The 16,331-nt window shown below is 41.9% G+C and overlaps 1 protein-coding gene across 1 annotated transcript; it reads right to left on the bottom strand.

Annotated features, from left to right (window-relative positions):
• On the bottom strand, nucleotides 1-16,119 carry LOC149309023 (bile salt-activated lipase-like). Its single transcript, XM_089534055.1, has 11 exons — nucleotides 16,054-16,119; nucleotides 13,312-13,462; nucleotides 11,903-12,025; nucleotides 9,743-9,940; nucleotides 8,928-9,058; nucleotides 7,906-8,013; nucleotides 6,723-6,840; nucleotides 5,620-5,806; nucleotides 3,954-4,157; nucleotides 2,482-2,679; nucleotides 1-196 (listed from the first exon to the last, which is right to left on the bottom strand). Exons 1-11 carry the CDS (start codon nucleotides 16,117-16,119, stop codon nucleotides 1-3), a joined length of 1,680 nt encoding a protein of 559 aa, XP_089390181.1.
• Between the last annotated feature and the right edge of the window lie 212 nt (nucleotides 16,120-16,331).

Here is a 16,331-nt window from a genome sequence, read left to right as displayed (position 1 = left end):
CTACTTTAGGTCCATGGTAACGACGACATCTGGAAGCTTGAGGTAAGACGTGCTCCAGAACTGAACGAATTGACTGCGCAGACCGTGTTTTACTGAATCATAGTTGATGTCCTTGTTGATCTCCAGGTAGTAGCCCTGCTGAGTATCATAGGCAACCCAGCCAATTGGTACTGATGATTCCCCTTTGTTTGGGTCACTAGGAGAGGAAGAAAAGCATATACACTCAATATCAGTTCATGCTTGTCTATGTCCTCAGACAACACTGAAAATATAAACCAGAAAAGGTTCAGGGGGTGAAGCTCTGCTAATGGAAAGTAAATCTAAAGAAGGAAGGTGAAAAGAATCTGGTGCAATTAGGCCAGAATGGCATACTGGTTTTAATGCTGGACTGTGGCTCTTTTTGCATGTTTTCAGCTGTTTGATTCCCAACTAAGCCATGAAATCCTTGGGCAGTTCACAGGCTCTCAACCTCAGGGGAAAGGAATGACAACCTCCTCTAAACAAATCTTGCCAAGAAAACCCCATGGTTCACCTTAGGGTCACCATAAGTCGGAAACGACTTAAAGGCATATAACAAGAAGCCTGGATAAAAGAGTGATATGAGCACAGGAGGAGACATAATAGTTCTCTTAACAGACCTGTCACATACAAGAGGGGGGAAATATTTATACCTCCAAAGGCAGGACTAGTGACCTTATCACAATACCTTTTAACTTGGCAGCAGCCTAACAGGCTGCAGCCAGGACACAGCATGGAAGCGGGGTATCGCATTGTAAATTGCCGCCAAAATGCCGGGTTCCAGCATCCCGTGTTCCAGTCATGCCCTGCCAGCCCCTTTTTGAAAATGAAAGCTCCCCAAGTTTTAAAACGGGACGGAGAAGCATGGCTGGGACACGGGATACTGGTGCCTGGTGGTTTGGCTGCGATTTACAATGTGATAATCCCTGCCTCCATGCTGCGTCCCGTTAGGCTGTGATAAGGTCGTAGGTCTAAAAATTGAAGTTACAGAAAGTTGGTTATTTGTTTATCTGTTTTATTGGGCTGGACATACTGATAGCAAGAGCAGTTTCACAGTAGAATCCTTTACCTGGGGAAACCTCCTCCTTGGTGGAGGTCTCTCAGAGGAGGCTAGATAGCTTATCATTGGGGGAAATGTTCTCTCACCCTTTGATTTAGGGAGCTGAATTAAATTGCTATTTGCAGCTTCCCTCCCACTTCAGGGATTTTGAGTGCCACATCTGAGGGGCCTCGTTTTTCTTCCAAGATGTTCTTCTCAGTAAGAACAGCCTTCAGAAGGTACAGAGAAGTCTCTGTTTTCTCACCACAGCAATCTCCCCAAACAGACATCAGAGTGGAGGGAAAAGGGCTTCCACTGCAAATGTAGATGTGAGCCCCTGCAGCTCTCAATTAATGTAAGTGCTACTCAAACAGGGCAACAGATCTTTCCCTCATGGCTCATGTCACAGCAGCCTACTGAGAGAACATGGTGGTGATGAAAAGACACACTGGGGTGAGCTGTTTGTTGTTCTGTGCCTTCAAATGAACTCTGATTTACAGTAATCCTATGATAGATTTGCTCAAGGGAGGTTTGCCATTGCCTTCTTCTGGATATAGCTCACAGTATCTGGTCTGGAATTCCCTGGTGGTCTCCAATCCAAGTACTAACTAGGCCTGACCTAGTTTATATTCCAAGATAGATGGGATCTAGTGCCTTCACATACTGAATTTATGCTGTATAAAGTATGTGCCCTCAAATCACGTGTCATTAATGGCAATCCCATGTATTTCATAGGATTCTCCTGGCAAGGAATACTCAGAGATGCTTTTGCCAGTTCCTTCCTCGAAAATACAGCCTACAGCACCCAGTATTCCAAGTAATAATCAGGGCTAACCCTGCTTAAACCAGCCCTTCCAAATGTGAGTGCCAATGACACAAGGGAGAGATTCGCCCTTCAACGTTAATTCTTGACAGAACAAGGAAATACTCACGGCCCATTCACACTGCATAGTGATAACACTATTATTTCACTTTAACTGCCATGACTTTATCCTATGTAATCCTGGGGTTTGTACTTTGATGAGGGACTGCAGCACACTGGCTGAGAATCCTAAATGTCCCTTTCAGCCTCAGAAGATGGCAATGGTAAACCCCCTCTGAAGAAACTTGCCAAGAAAATGCTGTGATAGGGTTGACTTAGAGTCACCATAAGTCGGAAATAACTTGAAGGAACACAACAACAGCAAAAGCTGCAAATACAAGGATTCCATAGGCAAGAACCATGGAATAATGGAATAAAATGGAATAATAGCACTCTAATTCTGTAGTGTGAATGGGTCTCCAGTTTGTTCATAACCTTGAATCTATTTTCCCCTAAGCAGAAAAAGCATTGGAGGGACTGGAACAAGCATCCCAAGTCCAAAACAAAATAGAAGGGTTACTGCCAGCAGATAACTGCCATAAGTATCCTGAAGGCTTCTTACCCTGTCCGGGCAAAGTTTGTCCAGTAAGCAATCATGGCCTTGGAAACAGTTCTGTCCTGGGGCCGGTAGCCCAAGGGTGTGGCAAAAGGTTTCCCAAAGACGTACTGAATGTCATCAGCATGGTCTGCCCCGACCCAGCTGGGGTAGGCCAACAGTCGAGATGGCTGGGAGAACACATAGCTGTAGGTCTTGCCACTCCTGGACCCAGAAGAGACAAAGATTATACGTGAGCAGAACTCCCAAGAACTCCACACAGACACCCTACCCTCAATTCCTCTTCTTCATCCCATTCTGTAAGAAATGCTAGAAAGTTTGGGACTGAAGGAAAATTTCACAGGGGGGAGCATTTGAAATGGGCAATGCCCTCATTTTGCTTCTCTCTCCCCACCCCAGTAGCTACACACTTAATTGTCACCCTGTTCCCCTCATCCCACTGTTGTTTTCATACCTTTCAAGTAGTAAGAATAGATGGAAAAGTCTGGAAGCAGCACTTAGGCCAGGTCTGCACAGGCTACAAGTAGATTGGAGTATTCTGGCCCTGGAGCTATCCTGATGTCCCCTCATTACCTTGGGCACTCCATTGCAACACGTGGCAGATGTTTACATGCATGTCCCACTATGTCAACTAGCTCCACCACCACCAGCGTGAGTCTGAGGTCAGAACAAGACCCCTAGCATCAATTGCACAGCTGCATACCTTGTTCTGATCTAAGAGTGAGCAACTTGCACCAGTGGTAGTGGCTGGCACCAGCAGTGTATGTTGTAAACACCTACCTGGTGTTGAAATGGAGGGCTCTGGAACTTTTGGGAGTATCCTGAGCAAAAGATGATTTTTAAAAAAAGTTTTAAACTTTGGGTTTATTATTAAAGCAGTCAAATGGATAGTTTTTTGTGGACTTTTTGGGGCTAGGCTGTGTTCTAGAAGAGTTTATTCCTGACGTTCCGCAAGCAGCTGTGGCTGGCATCTTCTGAAGATGCCAGCCACAGCTGCTGGTGAAACATCAGGAATAAACTCTTCTAGAACACAGCCTCATAGCCCCAAAAACCGACAAGAAACTATGGATGTCAGCTGTGAAAGCCTTCAAATTCACGTGATCTGGATAGTTCACACCAAAACCATCATTTGGTCCCTGCATCATCCAGGCTGGTCACCATGTGAATGGGAGAAGGATGTTTTATGTGACCCATGCGACAAATCTGAAGATGGGAAATTTCTAGAAGAGGCATAAGAATCATTTGGCCCTTCATCTCCCATAATCACCCAGTAGATTGTGAGAACTAATGGGAGTTGCAGGCCAAAAATATATTGAACACATTTGCCCATTCTTGTCCTAGAACAAAACATTAAAAGGAGCCGTATATGCCTTTAGGGTATATAAGTCTGCAATTGATCTGTCACAATCCTCTCTGGAAGATCAAGTTTATGGAGGACGAACAGCTCTTTGTACCTGATCTCTCTCCTAAAAACTCACTTGGCATGTAGGGAATGTAAAGCAAGGGTCTGCTGGGTGGGAATCAGAAAGACGTAGTCTGTCTCCAGATCGATCACAGTTCTTTTCATGACTTCTTGGTTCACATTGTCTGTCCACATCTGAGTATACAGGGAGAAGGTCTGTTTTGCTCCCTCTTCCCCCTTTACCAGAGTCAGCCCCCGAACAATATTATATACTTCTTCCCTATGAAAGAGAAAGAACAAAAAAATCAGACCAGGTTGTTTTTTTCTAGTGTCAGTTTCTGCCAGTGTTAAATATAAAATCATGGAGCCCATGATGTTTTTTAAATCTCCTATTTGTCCAAGGGGCTTGTAGTTCCGCTCACACTACCTCCTTTATAATCACAATAACCGTACAGGATGAGTTATCTGAGAGATCGTGAGTAAAACCCAGAGTTACCCATTGAACCTTATTTTGCTGTTGTGTGCCTTCAAGTCACTTCTGACTTATGGCAATGCTAAGGCAGCAGTATATTATGGGCAGCAGCAATTGTCCTGTAGACAGGGGTGGGCAAAGTCTGATCTTCTAGCTATTGTTTGGACTGAAGATCCCAGAAACCCTCACAGTTGGCTATGCTGATCTTGAGGGTTGTTGGGAGTTGTAATCCAACACCATCTTGAGGCTGCATGATTCCTACCCTTTTTCTATAAAAATATCTACCCCACACAGCTGGCTCTAACAGAAAAATATGTTTTTCCTCAAGACATAGGCTGAAATCCTTTGTCAGCAAATATGATGCATAACTTTACAATGACTTAGCTAAGTCACTGACATAATACATAATTTGTCTAGTGACCTGAGACAATGAGCATTGGGGGCCTCTGGCAAGATATACCATTGCACAACTGGAGCTACTGTGCAATGGGACCTGTTCTGCAACAAGACAATGGCACAGCAGGACAACTATGCATTGGGACCTTTATGAAATGGCTACACTGCTGGCTCTGCTTGCTGGTCCCAGTGGCATAGCTAAGCCTCCAATCCTCTCCTGAGGATACAAACTTTGAATAGTGCTGCCATTCACCTTAATGCAATCCTAAATCAATTTATGATGACATAAATTCCCAACGTTGCAAACTAGTCTTTTCAAACTGTAAGTGATCTCTTAGTTCCTTCCAGATTCTCTTTAAAGGCCTGGTGTGGACCTCAGAGAATCCTGACCTTGGTCCCTAGACCCTCTCATTTGCCCTCACTGTCACTTTGTTGTTGTGTGTCTTCATGTTTCTGACTTATGACAACCCTAAGGTGAAAGTATCAGAGGGTTTTCTTGGCAAGATTTGTTCAGAGGGGGTGTGCCTTTGCCTTCCTCTGCGGCTGAGGGAGTGTGACTTGCCCAAGGTTACTCAATGAATTTCCATGGTCAAACAGGGATTCGAACCCTAGTCTCCAGGGTTGTAGTCCAATGCACAAACCACTACACCACACTGGCGTAGTCAATACATCCCTGCTATAAACAACCCCATCAACACAAACCTTGTAAACTGATACACTAGCCATTTAATAGAAATGAAAAACAAGCATGTTCAACCCTAGTCTCAGAGGAAGCAGGACTGGAAAGCATAGGTACCATTTTGGGCTGAGACCACTATCTCTTCTCTTCCTTCCTCCCCTCCCACACTTCATGAATCCTGGCACCCCTACTTACGCTGTGATCTTCACAAGCGGTCGGTTAAGAGCAGGCATGTCGAGGGAGGCAAAGAAGTGTGCATCCATATTATTCACCCCAGCAATGTAGTCGATGTCGGCAGCATTGGCAAAGAGATTCTCTGGCACATCTGGGAGGAAATCACCATCCACCACAGGGGAGAAAGCAAGATAATGGACAAGGGGATCTGCAAGGGATGAGAGGAAACCATCAGAGCATTTAGGGCAAGAATAAGAGAGCATCTTATGAGAGGGAAGTGGCAAACTACAACAGTGAATTTCCTAGTCCTCATGATATATAGAGCCCAATGTACAGTGTACATAAAACACTTTTCTAAATAAAATGACCACATTGAAATTGAATGTTTGAGGGACATATCTTCCTCTTACAAGCAGGTCTTCCAAGAGTCATAACCTCAAACACCCTTCAGAAGCACAGAATCAGAATCGTAGAGTTGGAAGAGACCACAAGGGCCATCCAGTTCAACTCCCTTGATCTAGACACTATACTTCTATAGATGTATTGGCCTTTTAGCTGCCACATCACACTGTTGACTCATGTTCAACTTGTGATCTACTAGGACTCCTAGTTCCCTTTCACATGTTGTCCCATTAAGCCAGGTGCCCCCCCCCCCCCAACAATCATATATCTATGCATTTCACTTGTTCTGCCTAAGTATAGTACTTTACACTTCTCCCTGTTGAAATTCATTTTGTTAGTTTTGGTCCAGCTTTCTAATCTAGTAAGGTCATTTTGAATTTTGATCCTCACTTCTGGGATATTAGTTACTCCTCTCTTTTGGATTCGACTCTTGTGCTTTGTTTTTGTTCTTAAATTATAAAGCCAATATGGAATAGGAAAAGATTCTGCTTTCTTTGAAACTGAAACCATTAATAGACTCACCACCTCCTAGGTCCTATGCAAGTTTTGTGTTGCAAACAGCTGCCCCTGATTGGGAATCATGTGCCAACACCATACCCCTTCTCCTGACATTTAGCAGATAAAAACAGGGACACGTGTGGCCATTCTTCCCTGGGGATCTGTGGGCCTCTGTGACCCCCAACCCACACCCATCTACTCTCCCGGTTTAATGCCCTTCTTACAGCGGAGGTTGATGACATCGAGGTGGTAGCCGAGGGTCAGAGCTGCAGGATCAGTGACCTTCAGGCAGTTTGCCATGGTGGTGGTGTTATCCGTGGGGCAGCCCACATTCTGTGCTACCTGTAAGACACCATTTGTGTATTTTATTTATTTATTTATTTATGTACGAAAATATTTCAGTCCCAACCCGCTATCTAAGTATCTCAGGGTGGTACAATAAAAATCAACATGGTCAGGTTAAAACAGTATAAACAATGAAATGATTTTTTAAAAAGCTGCAAACACAGTAAACAGTTGAACAGGTTAAAAAAAGACAGAATAAATACAGTTACAGTCATTTAAAACAATTCAAAATCAGGCATACATGTGGATCCGTATAAAAGCAGCTAGGTCCCAAAGGATTTTGTAAATAGCCATGTTTTAACTCAGTGCCAGAATGACAACAATGCAAGTGCCAATTCTGAGCAAGCACCATCTTTCAAGATAGGTCTTTCGAGACAGGTCCCAATCAGGATCATAAAAACAAATAAATATGAAATCTGTAAATTTTCATAGGAAAGGACTCTGCGGGGAGAATGGAAAGGAAAAACTTGGTTTAAAGATTAATATGTTTACATTCTTTATCCAAAAGGAGAATAAAGACAATAGCAAAGGAGCCTGACATGAATCCTTCCACAGAATTCTGTAAGTCTGAGGTCTCACTGAAAGGGCTGGTTTAGCTTGTTGTGTCACTAGTGTAACTGAACTTGATGGAGGGCTTGTGACTCTAGGGCCAGACTTCATATTGTTTACCTGTCCCCCTTCCTTAGAGTTTTTCCTGAAAATTAGTTCACTCGCTTGCTTGCTTTCTATAAACCTTGTGAGTCTCCAGGTTTATTGAGACCTCTCTCTTGTGTGTGGTACTGGACATAAGCTAAATGTCACAAATAAAGGGGATGATACAGAGACAGGTGAGAGCCTGTGTGGTGCAGTGGTCTGAGTGTTGGACTAGGACTCTGGAAGAGCAGGGGTGGGATCCCTGCTTGGCCATGGAAGTCACACTCTCTCAGCCTCAGAGGAATGGCAAACTTGCTCTGACAAGAAACCCCTATGTCTAGGTGTCCAGGAATTTGAGGCACAAAACATCAACAGTAGAGATGGACATATAATTCTAATGTTGCTGCCAACTGTGAAAACTCTTTTTACCTTGGTAGCCCAGAAGAGAGGATCTTTCTGAACTGCCCATGGGCAGAGACTAACTCCACTCTGACTGATAGCCCGTTTGATCAATCCTTTGTTGTATGGTGATAGTATCTAGAGGGCAAGAAACATGGGAAGACACAAGAGGATAAATGTACTGACTTTTCTTCAGCACAGAGATATCATATGGGTCAAAATGATGTGCACTATTTCAAAACACCACCACTGTTCAGTCATACAAAACTACCAATGATAACATTTTAGGATCGTAGAGTTTGAAGAGATCCCAAGGTCCATGTAGTCCAACCTGCTGACAGTGCAGACAATCTGCAAATAAATCACCCCTGAAATATAGCCATCTACTTCAAATATTCGTACCACTATCTACAAGAGATATAATTCTTCACTAATTTTCTTCTGGAAAGAAGCAACAAGTAATTTTAAGTTTTTCCCCATTGCAAAAATGTCTTTGAAAGCCATGCTATTTTCAGACCTGAGATACAATTTGGAGCGCATTCTCCACCCAATTCATATGTGATTGTTTTGTGTAGAAAGCATAATTTTCTGTGGAGAAAATAATATTTCCACAAAGGAATATTATTTTGTGTGAAGAAAAAGATGTTTCTTGCACAGAAAAATGCTGTTTTCTGTGCAAAATAACCACTTGCAGATATTGTGCAAAGTAAGTCCTGAAATGTGAAGATTTTCATCAATTCAGGATTTTGTCAGGGTTTCTCAACCTTGAAAAACATGGGTCTCTATGTGTGTGTGTTTACCATTCTTTAAATATTTTGTCTATCTCCACTATCAACAGTAGGGAAAATGGAAAAGTTAATTTTAATAACATGAACTTTGGATGTAGAGGAGGGTTGTTTTTTGTTTTTATTTTTTTGGAGGATGTACCAATAATTTTTAAAATGTCTTGTTTGATCCACAACTGGATCAAACACATCGGCTGAAGGGAGGCTATTCCATCATCACTAATGCCCAACTTAAACCTATCAAGGAACCATCAAAATGCCACATACCTGTAAGGAGACACTAACAGCCCCAGCAGACTCTCCAAAGATTGTGATGTTGTCAGGGTCTCCTCCAAAGTTTTTGATGTTTCTCTTGACCCAAGCAATGGCCATGTGCTGGTCTTTAAGGCCATAATTGCCTTGAGAAGGGATGGGGTGGGGAAAGAAAGAGATTGATTTAAAACAAGCAAGTCCCAAGGCTGTCTGTAGATTAACACTGTTAACAGATTAATAGTTAATCTATGTATTAGTAGTTAATGAATAGTGAATTAACAATTTAATAAATTAACTATTTATTAACTACTAATAGATAAACTATCTGTTGATTAAACAGATAAATCTGTTGATTAAACAGACCATTTAATCAATCTGTAGTTGATTAAATCTGTAGTTGATTAAAACATTTGACTTTTGATTTATAAACTGATTAAAATGAATTTATGGATTACCAAAATCATTGTACACTTCTGTGTTTAAGAGGCTTCTTATCTGGAAGGCTTAGTACCAGAAATACAAGGTCCAATATAGTAGTATGTATATAATATCACATGCATAAATTTAAATGTTGGTGCTGGAATTTGATCTAAATCCCCTTCCCCACCCTCCAAAGGAATGAGAGGTGATTTCTACATCAACCTGAACAGCCCTTGGGTTGAAATAGATTGTTATTACATGACCTGGTGGGCAGTTATCTGCTGCATGCACTGTGATTACATATTGTAAATACAACCAGTTCCATGTCTGAGGAGGCTGCAGATACCCTTGTATAGTACATTTTTAATGCTGCTCATAGGAAGGGAGCCCTTCAGTAGGCACCTTTTTACCTGGAAGACTAGCATCTCCCGTACTGAGGAAACCCAGGGGTCCAACACGATAGTTAAAGGTGACCACAATGACCTTCCCACGGGTAGCGATCTCCTCTCCGTCATAGAGGTAGTTCTCAAAGAAGTTGGCACCCTGGCCACCTCCCCAGAGGAAGGCTCCTCCATAAATCCAGATCATCACTGGCAAGTTGGTGGAGACTGGACCAGAATAGAGTTTGGAGCGGAGAAAGTAGATGAAGAAGAAAGCAAACAGATGCAAAAGACCAAGCTCAGAAAAAAAAAATCTTTTCACTGTAGAATGTGGCAAGACTAAAACAGTTTGCACAGCTCATGACAAAAATAACCTCCAATTGATACATCTATATAAATAAAAATGTAAATGTTCGTTTGTTCAAAATTTTAAATCTCTGAAAGTTCTTCACTGATTGCTTTGAAACTTTGACACAATGTTCCATTCAAATACACGCATGTTTTTATATACCTAATATATACCTTTTATATACCTGTGACAGATAAAATATGTTTTTTGAAAAACAGCACCATCTGTTGGATGTAACAGCAACACACCCCAACGGATATGCCATTTCAATTTAAGAGATTGTAATTCCCAATTCAACTGGCATTTGCAATCACCATCAACAAAGCTCAGGGCCAATCTTTAGACTTGTGTGGTTTACATCTAGACACAGATTGCTTCTCACATGGACAATTATATGTTGCATGTTGTAGAATCAGCAAACAGACAATCTCTATATCTACACAGGCAATGGAACAACAAAAAATATTGTATGCCCACAAGCAGTGTGAAATTAAATATTTTAGAAACGTATGTTTTCTCTTTTCTTTCTTCTCCATTTAACCAGACTGAGCCAGAGCAACGCGTGGCCAGGTACAGCTAGTTTTAAATAGAAAGTATGTTGTGAAGCTTCCAAAAAAGCACAGTTTAGCATACAATAGTGTGCAAACTAAATACACAATACTGACTGAGAAAGAATTTTTACACACAGCAGTAAATGTACTAAACGTGAGCCCAGCAGCCTATAGAGCATCCATGCCGGGAAAGGCTTCCTTCTACATGTACAGTGTTGAAGTGTTCCTCTTGGTGTCTTGCAGGATTGCTGTTGTTTTGTACCTTCAAGTAGTTTCCAACTTACAGAGTCACTAAGGTGACCCTAACTTGGGTTGTTTTTTCATTTTATTTTATTTTATTTTATTTTGCAAAATTGGTTCAGAGGGAGAGTGTATGACTTGCCCAGGGTCATATAGTGGGTTTCCATGACCAAGCAAATATTTGAACCCTGGTCTCCACAATCATAGTGTATACCCATATCCTTTTCTTTGTGTTGCTAAACTGTATTTCTAAATGCTTGGTTGCAATGCTATAAATCTGGGTACTAAAGGATAATTTCAATAGAAGGTATATTTCTTATTTGGGGCATGCAATGCCCTCATTTATCCTCTCCCTGTCACTACAGTCCTGTTCTCACTTCAGAACTCATGGACAGTCTTGGTGGTGATTGGGCTTCTCTTTTAAAAGATGATGTCTCTCCACAGGCAAGTGTGACATGCACACACACACGCAGAGAGAGATAGCTCCTATATGTTCACAGGGTGACAGCAACTCCAAGAAAAACACAGCAGATGTGAGTATGAATAGGGAACACCTGAAGCTATCCCAGTGCCCAGGAGAAAGAGTGTGAATCGTAGTATCTCCAGGGTTGTAACTACGGCAGGGAAGCAAAATGAGGACATTGCTCACCCAAATAACAATTCTGCACTCCTGATGAATTTTCCCTTCAGTCCTCAAATGTTAAGCATTACAGTGAGATACTGAAAATCATATGCACCTAAAGCTCTTACATTTGCTGTGTTCACATTCTCTTGGTAACTCTGCCTTTGCCTCTTTTTTTTTTTTTTTTAATGCCTAAAATCTCTTTCTCAGTGTTTTATGTGACATATTAAGTGCTAATAATTGGGAGATAGAAAGAACTTTTTATTCAGGGGCAGAATTTTTGTTTAGGGGGCATGCCCTCATTTTGCACGCACACACCATTACACTCCTCAGCATGTAGCACACACTATATTCACAAACACAAGACAGAAGCACTACTGGTTAAATCTAGGTGAGCCCCATATTGTCCTACATTCATCTTGGCTTACCAGATTTCTTCTCTTGGGGAACCCAAATGTTCAGGTAAAGGCAATCCTCACTACCACGAACATCTGTCTGTCTGAGAGTGGACTGCATGCAACGTTTCTTGTACTCCTTTGCCTGCAGTGTGCCTGAGAGAGAAAACCATGAGGGTAACACAAAGGATCGTCGTACTTTGTTGTGGCACAAGAGCTGTCTGACAAAGAAGGCAAAATATCACACAAAATTACAATACTCAAGATTCCACAGCATTGAACCATAGCAGTTAAAGTGATGTCAAACTACATTATTCCTGCAGCACAGATGCAGCCTTAGAAAAGTGCATATACATATTCATATAAAATATTCACTGACATGCTAGTATAGCATGCATGAAGCGCACATTTACAGGTTAAGGAATAAAAGTTAACACTTTGCCTAGTCAGTAAGTAAAGAATAATTTAAGAACAGAATCACCCAGACATCTGAAAAACATTGTATTTACAAGAAGTTGTTAGTTTGGTTGATTGTTTTTGGATGGAAAGACAGAATGTTCACCTTAATGACGGCTTGATGTGCTAGCGCAGCTGTGAGCACACATGGCCATTGGGGACAATGGGGCTTGCCATCCACGGATGCTCATATCCACGGATGGCAAGCCTGCAGTTATAGAGGTCTGACTGTACTCTGCCCCTGAGCTATAGTCATTATTGTTCAATTTTACCTTCACCCCACAACAGGGTAAACAACAACAATAGGGCAACCTCATAGGGTTATTGTGAGGATTCTTGATGTAACAGACTCTTCAACATTTCACATATGATATTCAAAACACGTAAGGTCAAGCAATTCTAGAGTATGGTCAGGAGGATGGCAAACATTGAAATGAAGAAGAATGCACAAGCTAGGAGAGTCTGCAGCAGTCTGCTTTTGCCCCAGCTACTGGGAAGAATAAGATTCCACTCCCTCCTCTTCTCTCCTCCTCTCCTTTCCAGTTCAGTTATTTAACTGCAGACTACTTTTGCACTTTGGACCCAGTTTGCAGTAACTGAAGTAAGCTGAAGACAGAAGAAGACAATGGGAAGAGAGAGAAAGTGGGATACAGTGGACCCTTGTTATATGCTGGGGTTTGGTTACAAGATCCCCCGTGTATAACAAAATCCATGGATGCTCAAATCCCATTAAATATAAAGACATAGCAAAATGGTGTCCCTTATAAAAAATGGAAAATCAAGGTTTGATATTTGAAATTTATACTTTTTTTGGACATTTTTAAACCATGGATGCTTGAATCCATGTATAAAAAAATCCATGTATAAGAAGGGCCGGCTGTATTTTAAAGGCAGCTGAACAAGTTGGAATGCAGAAGATTAATCAGGACTATCCCAAACAATGCCCTAAACCTTCTGCTTTGCTGAGAAAATAAAAGCTCTTTTACCTGGCCAGCCAGGATGTGGCTGGGGGTCTTCTAGGGTCTTTGTAGGTGCTGCAAAAGGGATTCCTTTGAAGATATCCACATAGTCTCCAAAAAGGCCCAACTTTTTGTTGACACCTTCCACGAAGCCTCCTTCCGTGTTTACAATGCCCAGCTACAGTCATGTCACAAAAAGAAAAAAAAGTGCCTGTTATCCTCTTTGCAAAAAAAAAATCTTACTGTTGCAGCCAGGTTTTAGAGGAGTCAACAAAAGAAGCAAATAAACACTTTGACAAGCCTACTCCACACTACTAAAAAGTATCAGCAGGATTGTATGTCATCCAGCAGGTTTTCCACAGTGCTGTGTAGAGAGAAAGAAGAAGGAAGGGGCATCATTAACCCTCCTGAGAAACCAGGCCCCCTCTATTGTCACAACATGCCTAAGCTTTGCCATATTGGGCCATCCAGAAGCAGTCCACCTCCAACTCTCTGGGCAGCTAGGAAGGCTGCAGCTTAGCAGTGATCTACATGCACTGCATGTTTGGAAGCATCTTTGAAAAGGCTGCGAATAATGATAATGATAATAATAAATTGTTTTCATACCTACCAAGGTTCGAGGTAGGGTATAGCATAGAAGAAAACACATCAAACCATTTTAATGCATTAAGTTAAAACACATAAACATAGGACACATTAAAAGCATTCAACATAAAACTTAAAATATACCCGTTTAAAATTCATAGTGTAAAATCCAATTCAATAACTTTATTACAGTCAAAGACCAGGAAATAAAAAATAAAATGACACATAAAATAAAATAATACATATAACAAGCTACACTGGTTTTAAAAATGGGGAGATAAAGGCTTGCCAACTAGCAGTTTAAAATAACTGCATTTACACTGCAATAAAGATAAATTCAAATAAAAGTGCAAAAGAGCAATCGCATAGTTTAAAATCAACAGGATATAATCAATTAGCCAGAAGAGGTGGGGATTTAATACTTTAAATCCAAATCCCAACAGTATGTTTAGCTGTTGAATCTCTCCCAGCAGGTCATTCCACAGTCTAGGGGAGGCCAATGAAAATGTCAATGAAAATGTCCTCTGGATGAAAATTGCCAATCTAGTTCTGGCCGATTAAATTAAATGTCCCCCAGAGGACCTGAATGTAAAGGGTGGATTATGTAGGAAAGACTTTTCCCTGAAGGTCTCAAAGTGGGCTTCCTGTCAGTCAGTAGAGACTTTGAGTAGCGAACCTCCAACCCCTCCAGATTCCATCAGCACGACCAGCGGCCTTGGATGGAAGCTGTAGTGTAGAAACATCTCTCCAGCCACAGTTTCTCCACTACCTGACAATACTGAGCTTGCTGGATCACTGGTCTATGGATCTGCATGAGGACAATGTAATGCAGGCGCTCATAGAATCATAGAGTTGGAGGAGACCACAAGGGCCATCCAGTCCAACCCCTGCCATGCAGGAAATCACAATCAAAGTGACAGATGACCATCTAGCCTCTGCTTAAAGACCTCCAAAGAAGGAGACTCCACCACACTCTGAGGGAGCGTGTTCCACTGTTGAACAGCTCTTACTGTCAGGAAGTTTCTCCCAGTGTTGAGGTGGAATCGCTTTTCCTATAGCTTACATCCATTGTTCTGTGTTCTAGTCTCTGGAGCAGCAGAAAACAAGCTTGCTCCATCTTCAATGTGAAACCCCTTCAAATACTTAAACAGGGCTATCATATCACCCCTTTACCATCTCTTCTCCAGACTAAACATACCCAGCTCCCTACGTCTTTCCTCATAAGGCACGGTTTCCCGACCCTTCACTGTTTTGGTCACCATGCTCTGGACACGCTCCAATTTGTCAACATCCTTTTTGAATTGTGGTGCCCAGAGTATAGTGTTTCAGGTGGGGTCTGACCAAAGCAGAATAGAGTGGCACTATTACTTCCCTTGAACTAAACACTATACTTCTATTGATGCAGCCTAAAATCACTTTGACTTCCCCTGGCAAGACAAGCCTGGAACCTGAAATTTTAAGGAGACACCAAATATATATACTATATATAGAGAGAGATTTTTTTTCTCAACTTGTCCCTTGAGGAGATAGCTTGGCTGAGGATTCTCAGCCCACTGCACATGAAGAAAATCAGCATTTCAGCATTACCTTTGACATCCAACAAGCTAGTTTGTGCACAGCTAAATCCATCATGAACCTAGGTGAAGTATGAACTTCTCTTTGAACAGCTGCATGCTCCCTTCTACACCCGAGATCCACCAGGAACGGGTTTTAAAACTTCCTTAGATCAATCTGCCATGTAACACAGAGAAAGTGCTAGCACTTTTGGTTTTCTTTAATTTTTTTAAGACAAAACAAAATAAACCAAACTAACTCCCTTGAACTGATGGAATCAGCTGTACCAGTCTTGGGGTGCATCTGCACTGTAAAAATAATGCAGTTTGTCACCACTTTAAGTGCTGTAGCTCCATCCTATGGAATCCTAGGATCTGTAATTTTACAAGGTCTTTAGCCCTCTCTCTGCCAAAAAGATGCCTCACTAAACTACAAATCCTATGATTCTGTAGGATGGCACTATGGCAGTTAAAGTTGTGCCAAACTGCATTATTTCTACAGTGTAGATGTACCATTGATTCCCTGTTCCTTGACCACTTTCAGCCCCCCCCCCCCCCCCGGCACCGATGTGTCTTTTCTAAATCCAGTAGCCTCATTCCTCCTATGCAGGCCAAGGTCTTCCTTAGCTACCTTTGCAGCCCTTGCTGTACCCAGGCAGAAAGCAACAGCCAAGCAAAGGAAGCCCCAGTGATCCATGGTGACCTCCAAATGGGGCCCTCAGTCCAGATGAGCATCTTTATAGTCATGGCCCTGTGCACGTTATCTCTATGGAGGCTGAGAAAAGAGCATTTATCATCACAGTTTCCACTATGCAGTTATCACAAAATGTCCTCTCATTGCTGCCAAGTTGGTTTTTTTGGTGGAAACTTCCAAGGTTAATGGGGAGAGGAACCTGGTGCCCTAGCTGT

The sequence above is a fragment of the Sceloporus occidentalis genome, unplaced genomic scaffold, assembly GCF_023333645.1.
Source record: "Sceloporus occidentalis isolate IW3139 unplaced genomic scaffold, rSceOcc1.0.p SCAF_7, whole genome shotgun sequence".
In the NCBI taxonomy this organism is placed as follows: domain Eukaryota; kingdom Metazoa; phylum Chordata; class Lepidosauria; order Squamata; family Phrynosomatidae; genus Sceloporus; species Sceloporus occidentalis.
The sequence above is the reverse complement of the archived record's forward strand: the minus strand, read 5'-3'. Positions and strand labels throughout refer to the sequence as shown.

Excerpts from the sequence above, each read along its gene's own strand:
- LOC149309023 (XM_089534055.1), bottom strand. The coding sequence starts at position 16,119 with ATGGATCACTGGGGCTTCCTTTGCTTGGCTGTTGCTTTCTGCCTGGGT. Across the intron at positions 13,463-16,053 it reads GTACAGCAAGGGCTGCAAAG|CTGGGCATTGTAAACACGGA; the intron begins GTAGCTAAGGAA and ends ACATGACTGTAG. Across the intron at positions 12,026-13,311 it reads GCCACATCCTGGCTGGCCAG|GCACACTGCAGGCAAAGGAG; the intron begins GTAAAAGAGCTT and ends TTTCTCTCTCAG.